General features: G+C 39.2%; 1 protein-coding gene across 1 annotated transcript in view; it reads left to right on the forward strand.

Annotated features, from left to right (window-relative positions):
• Positions 1–2,508: 2,508 nt before the first annotated feature.
• ciapin1 (cytokine induced apoptosis inhibitor 1) overlaps positions 2,509–20,004 on the forward strand; it is a 49,542-nt gene continuing 32,046 nt past the window's right edge. Inside the window, exons 1-4 of the mRNA XM_088297700.1 lie at positions 2,509–2,694; positions 9,267–9,429; positions 9,514–9,657; positions 19,673–19,752. Of these exons, the coding sequence (XP_088153826.1) occupies positions 9,273–9,429; positions 9,514–9,657; positions 19,673–19,752 (381 nt within the window). The 5' untranslated portion in view covers positions 2,509–2,694; positions 9,267–9,272. The remainder of the gene's footprint in view (positions 2,695–9,266; positions 9,430–9,513; positions 9,658–19,672; positions 19,753–20,004) is intronic.

The following is a 20,004-nucleotide window of genomic DNA, read 5'->3' on the forward strand; positions in this document are numbered from 1 at the left end:
TTCAACCAGATGTTTTCATTTTGTTTTACCACTAATTTGGTAAATTCTGCAATGAATTCTGGTTTGGCTTTTTAATTTTTTTTTATTTTTCATTGATCATTAGCCTTTAAGATAAATATAAAGATGTCCTTTAATTGTCCCACAGTGAGGAAATTTTCAGTGTAATAGCAGCAAAGCTATAGATCACGCAGAGGCGGCGGCGTAATGGAGCTGTTAATGTATAACATTAGCAGCAGACATACATAAAAAGCATGCGAATATACACAGTATATACGTATCTACACAAATCCCCACGTATATACACACTTACATCCGACAACATATACAAGTGTAAGGAAACACTCTTAATGTCTGTCCATGGTACAGAGGGGAAATAAATAAAAATGCTGCAATGATAAAAAAAATACTGAAATGATAAAATGATGAAGAATTGTAATGACACAATTTTATATAAGAAAACTCTCAATGAGAGAAAACACAAAACATTTGTGTTTGTGCATTAAGTCCGTTGAAATTCCAGTCAAGAAAATAAAACAAGAACAACGAAGAAAAAAATTAACCGAATAGAACAGCAAGGCAGTTTCAATGTCATAAAAATCCATTTACAATCAGTGTTCTTCATGTATAATATTTCCAAACATAAATAATTTGAGACATAGTCACATATCTTCTGCAAGTCCATATTCAAGTCCTTCAAGAGTGTCAATAAAGCACAATGTGACAGTAATTGAATTAACAACAAATTAAGGAATGGTGTTCTATTTTGCCATTTACATTTATGTATGCGGTATTCACCCATAATTCTTACAATGTTGCAAAGCTTAAGTATTTTTATTAGTTCGATTGTACCATTAACAATTTGGTCCAAATTTAGTTGTGGTACTTTATCAATTTTAAATATATTTTGACTGATTCATTCATAGCAGACAATATCGTTTTAGGTTGTTTTGTTACCTGGCATGTTTCGGCGAGTCTTTCGTCTTCTTCAGAGTGTCGCATGATGGTGTCTCGTCTTTATCAGCTGATTTATCCATTTTAGTGTGCATCCAGCTAATAACGTCATTCCAAAAAGACTTTGTCTTATAACAGGAGAAAAAAGGTGTTCCATTGTTCCTCATCTCGAGAACAAAAGCCAAATGGCTCCATCTCAAACCCGAATCGCTTTCTCAACATTGCTGCAGTGACCATGTGGAATTTTAAATTTTTTTCTGAAATATTGGCCATTTCAAGAAGGATTCTTTGTAGTCTTACTTTCATTGTTCTACATTTTAGCATTTCTTTCAAAATCATGAAATAGTTTAATTAAAAAAAATCTTAACATTTTTAATATTAATTTTTTTTGTCATGAAGGAAATGTGATTTAGTTGAATGCTAGGTAACACGATCTGTCTTTTCGGGTAAAGTAGATAATGTTGAACCATGTTTATAATAAAGCAGTGGGAACAGCATTACAAACTTTAGTGTCTTCTCTCTTGGAACTTGTAATATTAAATTTTCTCTAAACTTTTCCCAGACTCAGAAATTGGCCTTCATTGTCTAATATATCTGTAATAAATATGGTTTATTTTTCGTACCATTTTCTAATAAATATAGATTTCTTGTTAGACTAATTACTCCGTTGTTCCACAGGGTGAAGCCATGTGGTGTAAAAACTGTGTGTAAATACCATCTTCCAAAAGTGTAACACTTGTTTGTGGTAATCAGATGATTTCACTGGCAATTTAGATACTTCAAAATCACATTTTAAAAGAAACTCAAAACCCCCAACCTCCTTTATTATATTCTTTTACGAGTTGCGACTTTTAAGTATAGTGTATTTTGTTGCACCAAATGAATTGATATATTATTGAATTTGTCTTTTTGATAATTTGTGGAGTGATATTAAGTAAATAACTTGGGTAGACTCGCTTTGAAATACCTTCTGATTTCAATAAAAAATTTCGGCCTAATATGGTCAGACCTTCGCGCATGCTGATGACGTCACTTGTTAAAATATGTTTTTGTTATATATTTCTTTGACTCCGTTTGTCACCCATGTTTGTTGTGTTTATATGTTGCAGATTACTAAATAATAATTAAAAATAAGGCACATTCACTGCTACTTTTGCGAGATCATCCTTTTTTCCTACGTGCCTATCACGTCACGTTAATAAGTTCCATTGCTTTGTGAATCAGACTGGTTAAGGGTGGGAGGGAAAACATGGAAATGTTTTATCAAGAAATAGTGCACACGATATACAGACATCATATTCATACAATCTCCCAGCTTCAGTGAATCACGACAGTGTTGCATGTTCGCCAGGAGAAACGTAAACGTTCCATTGCTGTGGCAGCAGGGGCTTTCTTGGGGAATAGGCGCAATTTACTGCCGCGCCAACGTGACAGTGTAGCAAGTGTTTTTCAGTGTATTTTTTTTATTTAGCGAATCAAAATATGCTAATATTCCAGCAAGGGGGAAAAACACAGAGGCAAAGAAATATGTTTTTAAAATACGTGGTTGTAATTTGACGTCATCAGCAGGCGCGCTCAGCACCGAAGGACCCCGAACTCATCTAGTACCGACACCGGCTGTCGTCGTTTTATTCAAAGAGCCGAGTTGAAGAGCTATTTCGTTGGCAACCGACACACACATGCACGCAGATCGTGCAGTGTTTCAACTTTGTTGTTTTACGTGGAGGATAATAACAAACCAAGGTACCTTACTGTTTGTCAACTCATCTGTTTAAATTATTTTACTCACCAGTTACTGAATTACTGGATAGGGTATGTTTGGATTTGTAAGTACATTAGCTATATGAATTTGACTTGCGGTCACCACCACCGGTCGTTTTGCGAATAATACTTTGTCAAAACAAAGTTGAGTCACATTTTAAGTGACATGACTCAGCACAAAAAAATAAAGCAGTGAATGGCTAACTGGTGGTAAACCAGGATAGTTAGTTCCCCTTGTAAGGATTCGGACAATATGGTTCGCTTGTGGAAATCTACTAATTTACGCTGGTTATTGTTTTATATATATTAATGATTTTTTTTATCTGCTCAAATTAGCATTAGGTTATTAAATTGACCCATTGCTTATGAATAGCTCTGCTCCGAAGGTTGGCGAGTGTTTGCACGTGGCCCAAATGGTAACTCTCCGTCAGAGTGCGTTTTAGTTCGCAAACAGTTGCAAAATAATTCCCGACACATTCGCCATCAGCTTTAATCGTTGCGAACAGGTTTTGTTGCCGTAAAGAAAATTTGAACATTCATATTCAATAAACAAATACAAGAAAAACAGTTTGAAACCTTTTTAGGAACCCTGACAAAAAAGTGCTCCTTGCAGCTCAGTGAGATACAAGCTTAAATTTAGTCATGAAAGAGACCTTTTTTTTTTTTTTTTTATGACCACATGCTTCACATCTTAATGACGCCCATTCTTAATGAGCAGGGACTGTTTTATTTGCACATCATCCTGTCTATTTCATTGAAGGAAGTGGGCAAGCATTGTAATATTGTTTTGTCATATCTGTTGTCATAGAGCAGGCATCACCAAATGGCGGACCGCGGGATGGTTCGGACCGGACCCATGACCCATCTATGATGAATTTTTTTCAGGGCGCATTCGTAAACGTTGGCGCTGCAATTGTAGTTAATACGGAAAAGGCGTCACTGATTTGAGCCAATCAAATCTTTTGTTTACGATCCACTGCTAATTGCGCAGCAGACCGGAAGTGAGTGCTGCTGACAGGATGCCTTGCTAAAAAGTTAGCAAGGTTGATGCGTGTTGTTTTAAATCAGGGATGTCCAAACTTTTTGCAAAGCGGGCCGGATTTGAAGTTGCAAAATGTGGGGCGGGCCGACCTCGGCTGACATTCACTGCATAAACAACAATATATTCAAACACATTTTAGCAAGCGATTCTGTGTTTCACATTTTGCTTTTTTATTTGCATTTAAACCATCAAACATGTATTTTGGTTCATTTTAAATATGAACATCACATGCAATTGAATATTTGCTTAGCTTTTTATTCTTAAACAGAAGTAATTATACTCTTGAGTGCAAATAATATTTGAACATGAATTATATTATGAACATGAATTATATTATCATCATGGGAGTTCAATGTCCACAGAATTTTTGAAAAACAGAAATGATTACCACAAGTGCAGGACTAATTTGATATATATGACATATCAAATATAAATGTTGATTGAAAATTTTATTCTGGAATGAAAACCGACAACTTGCCTGAATTTGTGACTGAACAAAACAAAATTAAGTCAGTTATTTTAATGACAAATGACTTGCCTGCATTAATGTGACGGGTGATACTGAGATCTGGACTGCAGCACAAAGGCCAGGTCTGGCTCAAAGGCAGAAGTATTAATGCGCAAGATGTCTCGCAGATGAGAGTCTGTGAGCCGTGTCCTCAGACGACTCTTATTTAAGTTCATTACAGAGAATGTCTTTTCACACAAATACGTCGACCCAAACAAGCTCAACATTTTCTTAGCAAACTCTCGAATCTCTCGAAACCTGCCTTTATCCAGCTCTCTGTAAAAGTTGGCAAGAGAAAGTTGCTGGTGCCGACTACGGCTCTCGGCGTCACACTGCAACTCAATGAGCTCCAGCTGTAAATGGGCTGGAACATTGTCTGTGTCCACGGAGAAAGGTGATGAAAAAAGAGCGATGTCCTTCTCAATAGCTGCAAAATCCCGAAAGCGTTGTGTGAACTCTTCAGCCAAAGATTTCATATCTGATGCGTACCTCTTCGTTTGTGCACTGATATTGCTCTCTGGGAATCTGATTATGATTTCTTGCAGCGCTGAGAAATGTGCAGTATTGGGCTGGGTCTGCGACAGGTGTCTTTCAAACAGTTTGAGCTTGATTCCAAAGGCTTTGATGTGTGAAAATAGTTGGTTTATGACTCCGTCTGGTTCCTGGAGACTGGTGTTCAGGACATTAAGGTGCTTTGTAATGTCAACTAGAAAACCCAAATCAGCTAGCCACATGGGGTCACTTAGTTCTTGCATAGGTTGTCCCTTTTCAGCCAAAAACTCACAGATTTGCTGCTTAAGAGAGTAGAAGCGCGACAGTGCAGAACCCCGACTAAGCCATCGCACGTCAGTGAAATAGACAACATCTCCATATTCTGCATGAACATCGCTGAGAAACTGTTGAAACTGGCGGTAGCATAGCGCTCTGGAGCGAATATAGTTAATAACCTTTATCACCGGTTTCATAACATGTTCGTATTGGAGATGTTTGGCACACAGAACTTGCTGATGAATGATGCAATGGAGTTTTACAGCGCTACCCCCTTCTTCACTTACTTTGTTACATATTAGTGTCGCTAATCCACTTCGTTCGCCAGCCATGGATGGTGCGCCGTCCGTAATAATCCCAGAAATTTTATTCCACGGGAGTTTTAAGTCATCCACGGCAGCGCAAACAGAAGAGAATAGGTCTGTTCCTCTCGTTTGGGCTTTCAGGCTCTGCAGGTCAAGTAGTTCTTCAGTAACGTTCATTTCATTGTCCACTCCTCTCAAAAAAATAAGCAACTGGGCAGTGTCCGAGGCGTCTGTGCTTTCGTCGCAAGCCAGCGAAAAAAAATCAAACTCCTTTCCTTGGACCCCCAATTGTCTTTTGATGTCTGACGACACTTCCTCAATCCTGCGTGCTACGGTGTTACGTGCCAGGCAAACTTTGGCAAACTCTTGCTGCTTCTCGGGACATATTTTCTTCGCCATAGTCATCATGCAGTCTTTGATAAATTCACCCTCGGTGAAAGGTTTGCAATGCTTCGCGATCAGTGTTGCTACCTCGTAGCTAGCTTTCGTGGCATTCTCATTTGACTCTCGGGCTCTTGCAAAATACTGCTGCTGTGAGAATAAACCCGCTTCAAGTTGCGCCAATTTCTTGCTGCGTTCCTCCCCGGTCAAATTGTCATACATGTCAGCGTGTTTCGTTTGGTAATGTCGTTTGACATTGAACTCTTTAAAAACAGCCACGGTCTCTTTGCAAATGAGACAGACACAGTTGTTACGTATTTCTGTGAAGAAATAGTCCAATTTCCACACATCTTTGAAGCGTCGACCCTCGCAGTCAACTTTCCTTTTTTTGTTTATTGTCGCCATTTTATAAATTGGGGGTAAAGGTCACCCGGGCTGATGCCTTGTAGTGATACTGCCTCTAGTGGGTAAATTAAGAACAGCAGTTAGGACGAGCGCGCACTCAGTACTGTATATGTGCGGGCCAGAATGCATTAATTTTATTACAGAGGCTGCGGGCCGGATTAAGTTAGACCCCGGGCCGCATTTGGCCCCCGGGCCGGACTTTGGACATGTCTGTTTTAAATGAATGGACGGAGAAATTTAGTTTCGTTCTGGCTGCAGCCGATTCAAAACCAGTGTGCATCATATGCTCCGAAACCGTTGCAACATTTCGAAGCGCCACTACGAAACAAAGCACCGCCCTTTTTTGCAAAGTTATCCGCTGAAGTTTGAGGTGAGCGCACGCAAAAATATCGAACTTCGAGTGCAGCATAACAGATGTTTACATTTTTGTTTACAGCCCAGCGGCATGCAAACGAATGTTCACTAAAAGTATCATGGAATTTCGGGAAACATAAAAAAAACATTCAGTGATGGGGAAGTTGTGAAGGAGTGCTTAAATACGGTTGCACAAAAATTATTTAAAGGAAAACACAAAGCCCCGATGTGTGAAATAATCTACCAAATCCCAATGGGCCTGATTCCGTTGCAACCCAGAATTAAGTCACTGGCAGGGCAGTCACAAACTCATTTTTCTCATTAAGAGATGTTAAAAAAATATTCAAAAAAAAGGTGGTGTCAAAGCTCATTTTGAATTAGTTTTTCATGAGCATAGGGTGATAACTCCTTGATTTAAGAAAAAAAGGTAAAAATATGTTAACTCAATGCTTAGGACTTGATATATTTCTGCAGGAGATATTTTACAGTTTTTTCTGGAAGTGGCAAACTTAAGTTCCTGGAGCCACATTTTCTTGAATGTGAAATAAACGCCTTATATTTGTTTGACTGGCAAAGGTGTTTAATGGGAACATATTTAGTATATAAGTGCGCTCTGTTGAAAATGACTAAATATTGAAACTATATGTGAACATAGGCTAGACATTAAGGGAAGTTGGACTTTGGTTCGGACCTTTTAATTGGAAGAAATTTTAGTTGTGGACCTCTGTGACTTTTAATTGAATACGTCTGATCTAAACCAACGAAGAAGAAGCAGCTAACCCATCCATCGACGCATGCGGAATGAGAGCGTTCCATAAGTTCGTTCAAATGCCAGTCGACTCAATACAACTCTTAAAAATAAAAAAAATTGTAAAAGTAAAAAAATAAAATAAAAATTATATTGCAAGAAAGCCATGAAGACGGTGTGCTAGTGTGTGTGGCTATTGTGGTCTCTGGTTTCGTGCTTTTAATTACACAACGCATGTAAAATAGCATACAATTAGATTGATTGGGTGAAAAATAAGAGCGCCTGCTGATCAACACTAATGTCGCAGACCTGAATTGCGACTCCAGTAGATGAGTTTGTTTGAACGCCGCGACCATACATGGTATTACTGCCCTTCACGCCTCTTCCGACAAAGGTGAATTTCCAGCTTTTGAGCTTCTTAACCACCAGTCAGACAGTTTTCTGGGGGAAACCCTTTATATATATTAAAATAGAGGGAACGTTGCCACCAAAGTCATTGAGCTGCTGCTACTGTGCGTAATTTCACAGCCGTTGACGCATATGTGCTTTTATAACAAGATAATAGTTTGCAGATTATTGACCTGATAAAAAGGTGGTCACATTAGCGTTAGCATCTATCTACCGATCACCTCAGGTGAAAGCCATCGATCTCTGTACAAAGTTTCGCAATGGGCTAGAGATGTTATTTGGGCCTGTACCGGACAGTTGTGTTTGGTTGGAGTAGTATTCTCAACAATACGTTGTGTCCCACGTGTTCAGACTGGCTAGGCAATCGAGAATTCACATCATGCTGTCATGAAAGGGCGGTTTGGATGTTAAGTTCTTCTAAAACTTCTGTTTACATTGCGAATGGCCTGGATTAACATAATGTCACACGTGCGCCCTAGACAGGCATATGGAGCCAGCCAGAAAATCATGAGACAAGGCAGTTTCAAGAGAAAAACAATCCACGAAATAAATAAATTTCCTGTCAACTATTTAAATTAATTGTCCACGAACTAGGTGGTTGACGTCGTTGTGATTAATTGACTAATCTTGGCAGCACTGTTTGACAATATTTGACAAATTCTTAACCCAATTTTATTTATAGAGCACTTTTAAAAACAACCATTGCTACAAAGTGCTGTTCATGGAGAAAAAAATCAGTAGGTATTCCTACATATTACGTAAATCACTTCTATATTAAATTGAATTATTTGCACTTCACTGTATTCCTTTAAAACAAGTTGTACATGTTTTTGATTGGGACTTTTTCTGGCCACTAATTGTGTTTCATGGTTTAAAAAAAAACAATTTATTGTGTGTTTTAGACATCAAAAATATAATAGAAAATTGCCATTAATTTCATGTAATTTCAAGGGGAAATGCGCTTTTGGGATGAACAGAGAACACAAAAGGGTATTTTATTAATTATATACTTTTTAAACTAATCAACGGGTTAATCTGTATTCTGTATTTTTTTTCATTTTTTCTCCCAAATATCGTTATCTGCCAAAAAAAAGACTTGGGCCATAGTTATTTGAAAAAAAAAAATAGCACAAGAAAACTAAGCATGTACAACCAAGCTAATATACAACAATTTAGCCTTGTACATAATGTCCATCATGCACATACATGTATGCATGCATCCAGCCATTCATAGATACATAGTTAAATACATACGTACATACGTACATACATACATACATACATACAGCACAATACTTTATCTGAACAAAAAGGCCACTGAACTAAATTGTAGTCTTTGAACGTTTATTGAACATTAAATTATATGGTCTCAGGCTGCCACTAACAATTATTTTAATACCAGATTAATCTGTGGATTCTTCAATGAATTGGATTTTTAAAAAAAGTTTTAATTTCCATTTATTTATTAATAAACAGGACCTCATTTAAAATTAACAGGGCAGAAAATGTAAAAAACACATTTAGATGTTACTGCTTTGGTCCTTGTCAGAAAAACTGTAGTTTTTTTTTTAACTTAAAACCTATTGCTGCTTTTATTTTTAGTGTAAACTCATCTAAAGGAACTCTACCTTCCAGGTGATCATGGCGGACCTCGGTGTCAAAATGGGGGATCGGGTGCTGTTAGTTTGGGCTCAGCCGTCATCACTTACCAGCTTAAAACAGTTTGCAGAGGATCTTAGTGCCATTGTTGGTGCCAACGGCAGAGTTTCAGTGGAAAACATGGAAATGTTACTGCTATGTGAGTATAATATACAGTACGACACGTCTTTTGTCTTGATTGTCTTGTCACGAACAACTTGAACATTCACCTACTTCTCCTTAGCCTCCTATGCGGAATCCTCATTTGACTGGGTGCTCTCTTGCCTTCTGTCGGACAGCTTTTCTATCCACAGCTCAGAGACTCTGGCCGAGATGGCCAGAGTACTCAAACCTGGTGGAAAGGTAGTTCTGGATGAACATGTTACAGGTAAGATGCATTTCTAACAGTCTATATTAATATACAGCGGTGGAAGTAGTTGTTTGATCCCTGCTGAATTTCAATTTTGCTCACTTACAAAGAAATTTTCAGTCTTACATGTTTGTTTGTTTATTATTTAGTAGCACGGTACTAACTACAACATAAACGTAAAATATGCATGTGTGTATATTTTTTAAATTTGTCTTTATTGATTGAAATAAATATTGAATTAGTTATGCACAATCAACTAATTGACTCTATACAATAGCTTCCGGATTATGAAAAAAAATCACAATTATTTTGATATTCAAATCATTTTTATTCAAATGATTATTCATTGATTTCAAAACATAGTATTAATTCAACCACTAAAACTCTTAATACTCAAAACTATCAGCACATTCCTAGCCGTCATCCCTGGACTATGAACGCTGATACTGCATACACACTCAAGAACCCTGAATGAGCCATTCAGTCTCCTCGTACATGTGTATACTACTTAAATTTTGAGACTCAACTCTCAACTCAACCTTGTTGATAGAAAACCTTGATAACCAGCAAATATAATGCCATACATAAAGATTGAAAATAAATAGAATAGAAAGACTTTATTGTCATTGTGTGGTGGGGATTCGTGTGGGCATCAAGTACCACTACCACTACCGTATCGTGAATTATAGGGGGCAAAAGTGAGGCTGAGGCTCCAACTGTGTTTAACTTGGTTTATCCAAGCCCCTCCACGTGGCGTCCGCATTGGCCACATTTTCTGCACGGCGCAACTAGAAATAATTTCAACTACGCTGACTGTCAGCCCAGAAAAAAAAAGTCAGACGGGCAAAAGCTGATACAATTTTTTTTCAATATTTTTTTTACTTGCCGATTTTTTTGTTTTCTTTTAATTTGTTAAATGTATGTTGACTTTTCACCCAAAACGGCTATCAATAGTTTATTGAAAAAAACAAACAGACAAAAAAACCAAATATAAAATCCTTACAGTCTGGGGGAATATCCATTGACCGTGGGCAAGCCTCCCAGCATATAAGGCTGCAAAAGTTGTGCCATCTGGATTCTATATGTTGCAGTTCTGCACGGAATGTACATGCGTCAAGCATTTTTTGTGTTTGTATCGACACTGAGACGTCAGTGCTCGAGAAAGTTATTGTATCGCATAAATGCATGCATGCTTCTGTGTTTTGAGTTAAAAAATCTCGCCCTGTAAAGTTCACATGCTCACTTTCCTGGCTTACCGTGCCAAGCGAAAAGCCATCAATAAACAGCAAGAGAAGCATTTCTCTGCACTTGGTACCCGCCCGGGGAAACTTAACTCTGTTAGGCGGAAATAAATTGTAGTAAATTGAGGTGGCATCATTGCCTCATGAACAAAGCTGTGTCTTGCATGGTCCAATTTGTGTTCATTTGATTTGATTTGAATTATTTCATTATTTTTCCCATTTTTAAAATTTTATTATAAATATGCTGTAATGCTAATCTACATTAAAATAAAATATACCTAGATAATCTAATTAAGTTTGATTTTAATTTAATTATTTTTTCATCTGAAAATTATTTTTTTTATTTCAATCTCTATTTATTTATTTAGTTTTTTTTATTGACCTGTTCTTCTTGGTCCCTTGCGTGTTCTCCTTTGACCAAGGCTCCAGAACCAATGACAGCTCTTGCAAATCAAAAAAATTTTCTGATGCTATCTAAACCCATCTTGCATTGCTAAAGTGAGGAGCAACCCCTATATTGAGCAACCCTTTAAGAAGGGTGGCCTAGTTGGGCTCGACCTCGTGACAAATTTAGTGTGAGCATTTCTTTAAATGACATGTACTGGAGTGTGAGCATTTCTGTATATGACATGTACTGGGTCCCCCCCCTGTGGCCACTTGACACGCCATAGGATTTGTTTCTTATTTCTTATTGTAACTACTTAATCAATGGTCATTCTCCTGTGTCTATTTGACCAGCCACTGAAAGCATAACCGCTTTTCCAATTTCTTTAAATTAAGCATAATTTAGAAGTAAATTACAACATCTTCAATTTAATACTAGTCCTTCCAATTCAGATAGTGCCACATTACTTGGGGCTCCGTATTGGTTCACTAAGTTTATTTAAAAGGGCAATATTTTCTTTAAATGAATTATCCATTTGTGATGGCCATTTTTCACTAACAAGCTGAGTTTATATTTTCTTAATCGGGAAACTGCAATTAGTCATTTTCTTTTTTTTTTATCCATTCATTTTGGAGAAATTGGGAAATAAGTGACGACTTGAAAAATGGCTACTTTTTAATGAAGAATATGGCCACGCCCCCTCCACTCTCTCCAAGTCTTGGTGGGAGTCACGAAAGGGACCGATTACAAAAATCTCCGTTGGAAATCATTGTACTTTCATAACTTATACTTTCATTGCCTATACTGTGCTATAGGTTTTACCTGTAGCAGTAATTGACAATAACTTATGAAGCCTTTGCATTGTGACCTAAATGAGGAGAAAATAGTGACTAGCAAACACGTAAATATTCTGGCACATGAGTATGTCTGAAAAATATCAGTTTATTTATCATATCTTAGTAGGTGATCCCTACCCTCAAGGTTAGCAGAAAACAATAGAGGTAATATCAAATCAAACAAATCAGGAAATCTATAATTTACTGTAGCTAAACAAAAAGGCAAACGAGTTTACATGTGTACTGTTTTGCCTCTGGCGTTGACTAGCCTTTCTCAGCATTCTGTTCACAATCCGCTAGGGATGTAAAGATTCATCGAAAATTGATTTGATATCGACATAATGTACAGTGGATTGTGGCGCCGTTCGTCAGCGAACTCACGTGTACGTATTAAAAATCAAAACATAGTCGAAAGAGCTAAAGCACAAGTGCTAACTTGTGACCACGCACAGCGTGTTGCGTTCAAGAAGTCAGAAATTTCACTACCGAAAGTACAACATGACGCATTTACCACAAGCCATTGATGGCAAAACCCAACAATAAAACATAACATACTTAGGTCCTTAGAATATACTTACAGTATATATAGTATTATACATTATATATATTATTTATATATTTACAGTGCTAAAATAATGAAAAAAATGGTTAATACATATGGATGTGGAAACAATTGTGTTTTGCTGAGCAATGTTCTTTCCGAGTTTCACGATATGCATCATGCTCGAGATTTCTATCTCTCTCACTCTCCCCCCTCTCTCTCTTTATCTCTCTCTCTCTATTTTTTTAGGCACACAGCACATTTTGAATGTGCAGATGATATTATACATACTAGATTAGCAAAACAAAATGATTTGTATTCAGGTTAAATAAAAACAAAATAAAAAATCAAGTGAAGTGATGATTTTAGTTTTCTTTGGCACGGTATTCATATGATTTCAGTTCCTTCTATATCAAAAAAATGGATTGGTGCTCAAGAAATGTGAAATATGTTAAGTATTTCTTTTAGTATTTATAGGTAGTTTCATAATAGTGCAACTCCGCATAGTGTATAGTTTTTTGTTTCATTCAAAATGCACGAAACATTTAGACGCTTGCGTTAAACATCAATACGTATTCCGTTTGTGGATCGCTGCAGCATCACACGAGTGCGCAGAGACAAGCGAGGCAGCAATTTAAAAATAAATAAATAAAATATCAAATCAAAATCGGGAACTGAAAATCAAAAATCGAATCGAATCGAGCTTGGGTCAATCGTTACATCCCTAACAATCAACATAACTGGTTGCCATCACCCGAAAGCATCCACCCATTTTCAAAACTGAATAAGTGAGGCTGAAAACATTTTTTCACGGCACTATTTCCGCCACCGCTACGCTTCTCATACCTGCTATTGTTCCGAAAAGAGTCATTCATTATCCGGACCTCTTATCCACACGAGGGTCGCGGCTGTGCTGGACAGTAGAACTTAAAACCCGTAGTGTAGTGCATCTAAACTTTCCTCAACTCTCAGAACAATGTTAGAGGTGGATGAGGTTTGGAGGCTACCCGGCTCGTGTAGTGTATATTAAATTTAACAAGTTAATAATTTATGACCAGTAAACACGTATGTAGCGACACAAAACAATTTTCAACTGCTGGAGTAACGTTTTGTAAGGTGTTGGTCGTGAAACATCTTACCTGAGCAAAATTGTGGTCGTAGATGTCAATGACCGACAGTCATCGGCCTGTGCGGAGCACATCCAGAAATGTCCTCTGTCCCTGCCGGCCCCAAGTGGACAGCGATTAAAACCGAAGCAATCCCACTGAGAAGCTTTTTTTTTAATTTTTCCACATTGCTGACATAACTGAAACATCATTAATTTCTATTCATAGATTTTCATCTCATTTTATTGAAACAGCAATTAATAAAACCTCCCTGAAAAATGATTTAAATTTGATAACACCCACATATTATACCAAACTTCGTCAATTTTTCCATGTATGGGTTACTAGATTTTGGGGAGAAATATTAATTCAGGCCAGTCATGCTTTTTACCATGTACCTAATTTTAACTTATTTCCATGGGTTCCACGGGAAAAATAAATAAATAATTCAATATATAATGATGTTGACCAATATGAAATACCAATTATTATTTTATTATTTTTATTATTATTTGTATCTAACTATATTGTCCAAATAAAAAAATATATTCTAGTTCTCATCCCGTCTGTCGGGAGTTTGCTCTAAGTATCTCATCTACAAAGCAAATCATGGATTGCGATCCCGACTCTGCACCTTCTGGAATCCCTTATATCGCAACTTCCGGAGTCTCTTATATTCCTCAGTCTCCAGAGCAACCATTTTAGACTTTGGTTTTCCTTCCATTGTCACCATCCCGTTGAGTACTTTGTCAAAGTATTGTAACTTGTCTTGGTGCCGAGCAACCCTGGTTTCAACTTTGCAGAGTCTCGCATTGGCTTTATCCAGCTAACGTCTGATGTCTTGGAGTTGCGTTTTCGTGTCTCTCCGGAATTCTTTCACTTCCTTGCCATCATATCTTAGCTCCTTAAACAGATTCACATCTCCTTCTTCGATATCATGGCCCGTGACGGGCGTGGCCCCACGGCTATCTCCGGTGCAGCTATCGTTGGCTTCATCTGTTAGCTGCATTCCGTCATCTTCAACTTGTTCTGCAGTTGGCTTTTTATCCCTCTTCTTCTTTTTGGACATCATTGTTGCCCCCTACAACTCGTCTTTGTCTAATTCGCTGTAGATTGAATTCACTGAGGGACAATTTTCACAGCTCGTCGGGATCTCTCTGACTAGGAGGGTATCCCTCTCAATTCGATAACGGAAGTCCCAATTTAGGACTATTTTTTTTTTTATTTTATTAAAAGATAAAGATGTCCTTTAATAGTCTCACAATGGGGAAAGTTTCAGTGTGACAGCAGCAAAGATATAAATCACACAGAGGCAGCGGCGTAATGTAGCCGTTAATGTATAACATGAGCAGCATACACAGTATATACATATATACACAAATCCCCCTGTATATACATACATCCCACAACATATACAAGTGTAAGGAAACACTCCTAATGCCTGTCCATGGTACAGAGGGGAAATAAATGAAAACGCTGCAATGATAAAAAAATACTGAATGATTGAAAATACTGCACTGATAAGAATATTGCAATGATACAATTACTGTAATGGAAAAAATACTGCAATGATAAAAAAAAAAATACTGCAATGATAGAAAATACTGCAGTGATAAAAGTACTGTAGTGATAAGAATACTGTAATGGTAAACGAAATACAGCATTGGTCAATATTAAAGTACAGCATTGGAAAAAGCACAGTAGTAGTGTGAATTGCATTCTATAAATGCACAATTGCACTAATTTTTGAGTTTTTCCTTGCCCTGCTGGGGGTTAAGATCGGGGATGTCGATTGTGGCTATGTAAAGCCCTTTGAGACTGTCTGTGATTAAGGGCTATACAAATAAGGATGGCCGAGTGGTCTAAGGCGCCGCGAAACTTAAGGAAAGAGAAACTAAACTCTAGAGCAAAAATGTAGGTGTGTGTGTGCATGTGCAATTATTAATACAAGTAGTGTATAAAAACATGATTAGAAATACACAAATTGATTATATAAGGTTACTTGAGGTTATTATGATCTTCAGCTTATCTTACAACTTCCTCACTAGTTTGTCCAGTCTCTTTTTGTCCCAGCTTGAGCCTGAGGAGTGTCCCCCGAACGCCAAAGGACCTCAGCCTCCTGAGTAGGAAGAGTTTGCTCTGACCCTTCCTTTGTCGCTCCAGTCCAGTTTATTGTTCAGATGAACACCCAGGTACTTGCAAGTTGAGACCCTCTCAATGTCTGTTCCCTGGATATTTATTGGTGCAGGTGGAGAGTGCCAACGCTTGCAGAAATCCACCACCAGCTCTTTGGATTTTCCACTGTTGATTTGGAGGCGGTTCTGCTGACACCAGTCCACAAAATCCTGAGTAACCCCTCTCTACTCCCGATCGACTCCGTCAGTGATGAGGCCGACAGTAGCAGAGTCATCAGAGAACTTCTGCAGGTGACAGGTGGAGGAATTGTATTTGTAGTTCGAGGTGTAGAGGGTGAACAGGAAGGGAGCCAGAACAGTTCTCTGCGGCGCTCCCGTGCTGCAGAGGAGCACGTCAGACACGCAGTCCTGTGTTCTCACGTACTGTGGCCGGTTTGTGAGGTAGTTGTGGATCCATGTGATGAGGTGGTGGGCCACTCCCGCCTGCTCCATCTTGTCTCCCAGTAGGGTGGGCTGGATGGTGTTGAAAGCACTGGAGAAATCAAAGAACATGATCCTCACCGTGCTCCCCGCCTTCTCCGGGTGAGAGAGTGGTGTGTGGAGCAGGTGGATGATGGCATCATCCACACTGATGCCAGGCTGGTATGCGAACTGGAGTGGGTCCATCGAAGAGCTCACCAGGGGGCGCAGATGGACGAGGACCAGTCTCTCCAGGGTCTTCATCAGATGAGACGTCAGCGCCACTGGTCTGAAGTTGTTGAGCTCCTTCGGATGGGGGGTCTTTGGCACTGGAACCAGGCAGGATGTTTTCCACAACTGGGGGGCTCTGCCCATCTTAAGGCTCAGGTTGAACATGTGCCGGACGATTCCACACAGCTGGTCTGCGCAGGATTTGAGGAGCTGGGAGCTGATCCCATCTAGACCCGCTGCCTTCCTCGCCTTCATCTTCCTCAGCTGGTTTTTCACCTGAGATGTTGTGAGGAACAAGGCTGAGCAGAAGGAAGTGGTGGTTGTCTGATGTGGCTGGGAAATGGAGCCTGGGGAGAGGAGAGAGAGGGTGAGAGGAGAGTGAGAGGGAGAGAGGGTCTCGTTCGCAGAGGCAGGAGGGGTTGGTGGGGGCTGCAGCATGGGAGACTGAGCAGGGGCAGGCATTTGATCAAACCTATTGAAAAATAGGTTCAACTCATTTGCCCACTGAAAGCCCCCCTCTTCTCGGTCTTACCTGGTTGTCCGTGGCCTGAGATGGTTTTTAGGCCCCTCCAGACATCCCTGGCATTGTTCTTCTGCAGTTGTTCCTCCATCCACATCCTGTAGGACTTTTTCCCCTCTCTGATCCTCCTTCTCTGCTGACGTTGCACTCTCTTCAGCTCCTCCTTGTTGCCTGACACAAAAGCCCTCTTTTTCTCCTTCAGGAGAGCTATAATGTCTGGTGTGATCCAGGGTTTGTTGTTGGAGAAACATCTTACTGTCCTGGTGGGAATGGTGTTCTCCATGCAGAAATTAATATTGTCTGTAATTGTGTCTGTTAGACCATTAATGTCCTCCCCGTGGGCTTCGCTGAATACCTCCCACACAGTTATGTTGAAACAGTCCTTTAAGGGCTTCTCCAGACCATCTCTGAACTGTGCGTGTCACAGCTGGCTGCCTGCGGACCAGATGTTTGTACACAGGCAGGAGAGCAACCAAGTTGTGGTCAGCTTTGCCCAGCGGAGGGAGGGGCAGTGATGTGTACGCCTCCTTGGTGTTGGCATAGAAAAGGTATAACATTTTATTATCTCTGGTGTGGCAGGTTACATATTGTGTGAATGAAGGCAGAGAGGAGGATGGAGAACAATGATTGAAGTCACCAGAGATAAGGAACAAGGCATTTGGGTGCTGTGTTTGTAGCCTGCTCACAGTTGCAGTCAGTACGTCAGCCTGTACGTATTATCCAATCATACCGTATTTTTAGTTCTAAGCTTCTTGCGCTGTTTTGACTTTTTAGAGCGTTTATATTTATTTATTTATTTATTTTAAGCTACAACGGTTCCTCATAGGGAACCTTTACCCTGAGAGATGTCGCTGGCCTTCTCACGGGGGTGCGTCCTCCTGGGGTCTTCTTCGGCCCGATGGACCGGAGGCATCCTCATCATGATTAGGGTCTACCCGGTCAATCTGGGCTAGGGGTTTCTGTGATGGGGCGCTCCCCACCTTGGGTTGTTACTTGTCTCAGCCTCTTGGGTACCCTTTCCTCATATGGATTCTCTGTGCCTCGCCATGTCTTTTTTAACACAGTTATCAGGTTTTGGTGTGTGTGTGTTTTGTTTGTACATTAAGTTATAGATATATCAGTGTGCATGTTAAGAGAAAGGGGTCTTCTTATGTTGCATTTTGGATGTTTTTATTGCGCAGCACTTTGAGTTCCATTTTTATATGAATGAAATAGGCTATATAAATGAAATTTGATTGATTAAGAATGACAGACTTGAACTGGTGCGCATTATTCAATTTGCAGTGCTCATGTGCACATGCACACCGCTTATTTCCACCCCTGCTTCTTAACATTCTTGTACAAGTCACATTTTAATGGAAATATTAGTAAGTATTGATGACTGTTACCAGCACACTTCCCAATAACGCTATACATGGAAAAAAAGAAAAAGGGCCGCTATCCACCTGATATTGATATCTGGTATTGGTGATCGCCATCTTCACTTGACGGTAAACATTACAAGAAAATAAATGATAACAACCCCACCAGTGTTGTTTTCGTCAACGATGACGATAACGAAAATATGTCGTTAACGCCCCTTTTTTTCATGACGACAAGATGATGACGAGCTAAACGAGGTTATTTGATGACGAAAACATGAAGTGACGCACATGAAATTTTCGTTGACGAGACGAGACGGGACAAAATTGTTAGCGTGTGGTTCGTCACACGCTCAAAATTTATGACATCCATTCCCTTTCGTCTTTCAAAACATTGCAATGAAGTGGTGCAACCTATTTTTTGTTTGGGTACGCCCACCAGTGGGACAGCACGCGTATGCGGCGCGCACACACCATCGAACATAATGGTGTCTCACGAACACGTCTGCGGTCATTCATCTCGGCTCGCACACACTGGCACGCGTTCCTTTGACGGACCACGGCAACAGTGACACTTGCAAGGCTACTTCGCTCTGATAACCGCAAGCTGGTATGAGTAAACAAGACATATGTTTGATAGAGTTTGTACTTGTGCTACTGTACTGTAGAACAAGTCTACTACAAGTCTATGTTGTTAAAACGTTTTTATTTTATGTTGCTTTGAGTGAAATAAAGCCAGTTACCAAATACAAGGTTTGGGTTCTTGGCTTATTTCGGACCAATGAGCATTGATTCCACTGTTACGTTATCTGTTTGTAATGCATAATCCTTCGTAGTCCAACAGAAAGTCTTTGCTATTGGATGGAAACCTTGTATGGCTGTTTTTAACTAAAATGGACTAAAACCTTTTTGAGTTTTGGTCGAATAAATTTACAAAAACTAGACAAACTTTATTTTATTTTTTTGCGTTTCCGTCGACTAAAACCGACTAAAACCATTTTGAGTTTTTGTCAACTAAAACTAGACTAAAACTATCACGGATAGGAATGTCTTAATCTGACGAAAACTAATAAGCATTTTCGTCCGAATGACTAAGACTAAATCTAAAATGCCTGCCAAAAACAACACTGAACCCCACTTTTAACATGGATTCATTAAATTGTATGCGTGTGGTCAGTTTCACATTAACAATGTATTTGGACTCTCTTTTTGTTTCAGGATTTGACACACACAGTGTGAGGACTGCTGAGAAGCTGACGTCCGCTCTCAAGTTATCAGGCTTGATGTCAGTGACAGAGGTGGGTATAGTTGGATAAATGATAAATGGGCTGTCACTTGTGGAGCGCTTTTCTACCTCCCGTGACTATTCAAGAGACCGTGTCAGGCTCTGCGATATGGAATATATTTTCATATGATAGCAATATTACGATGGGTTCTTCTTAATGGAAGACAAGACACAAGATGGCCCATTTTCACTACCAAGCTCAGTTTAAAAAAAAAAATCAGGGAACTGAAATTAGTTACCGTATTTTTGCGACCATAAGGCACAC

This window comes from Idiotropiscis lumnitzeri, chromosome 6 (assembly GCF_059441095.1).
Source record: "Idiotropiscis lumnitzeri isolate Australia: NSW breed Sydney's pygmy pipehorse chromosome 6, RoL_Ilum_1.0, whole genome shotgun sequence".
In the NCBI taxonomy this organism is placed as follows: Eukaryota; Metazoa; Chordata; class Actinopteri; order Syngnathiformes; family Syngnathidae; genus Idiotropiscis; species Idiotropiscis lumnitzeri.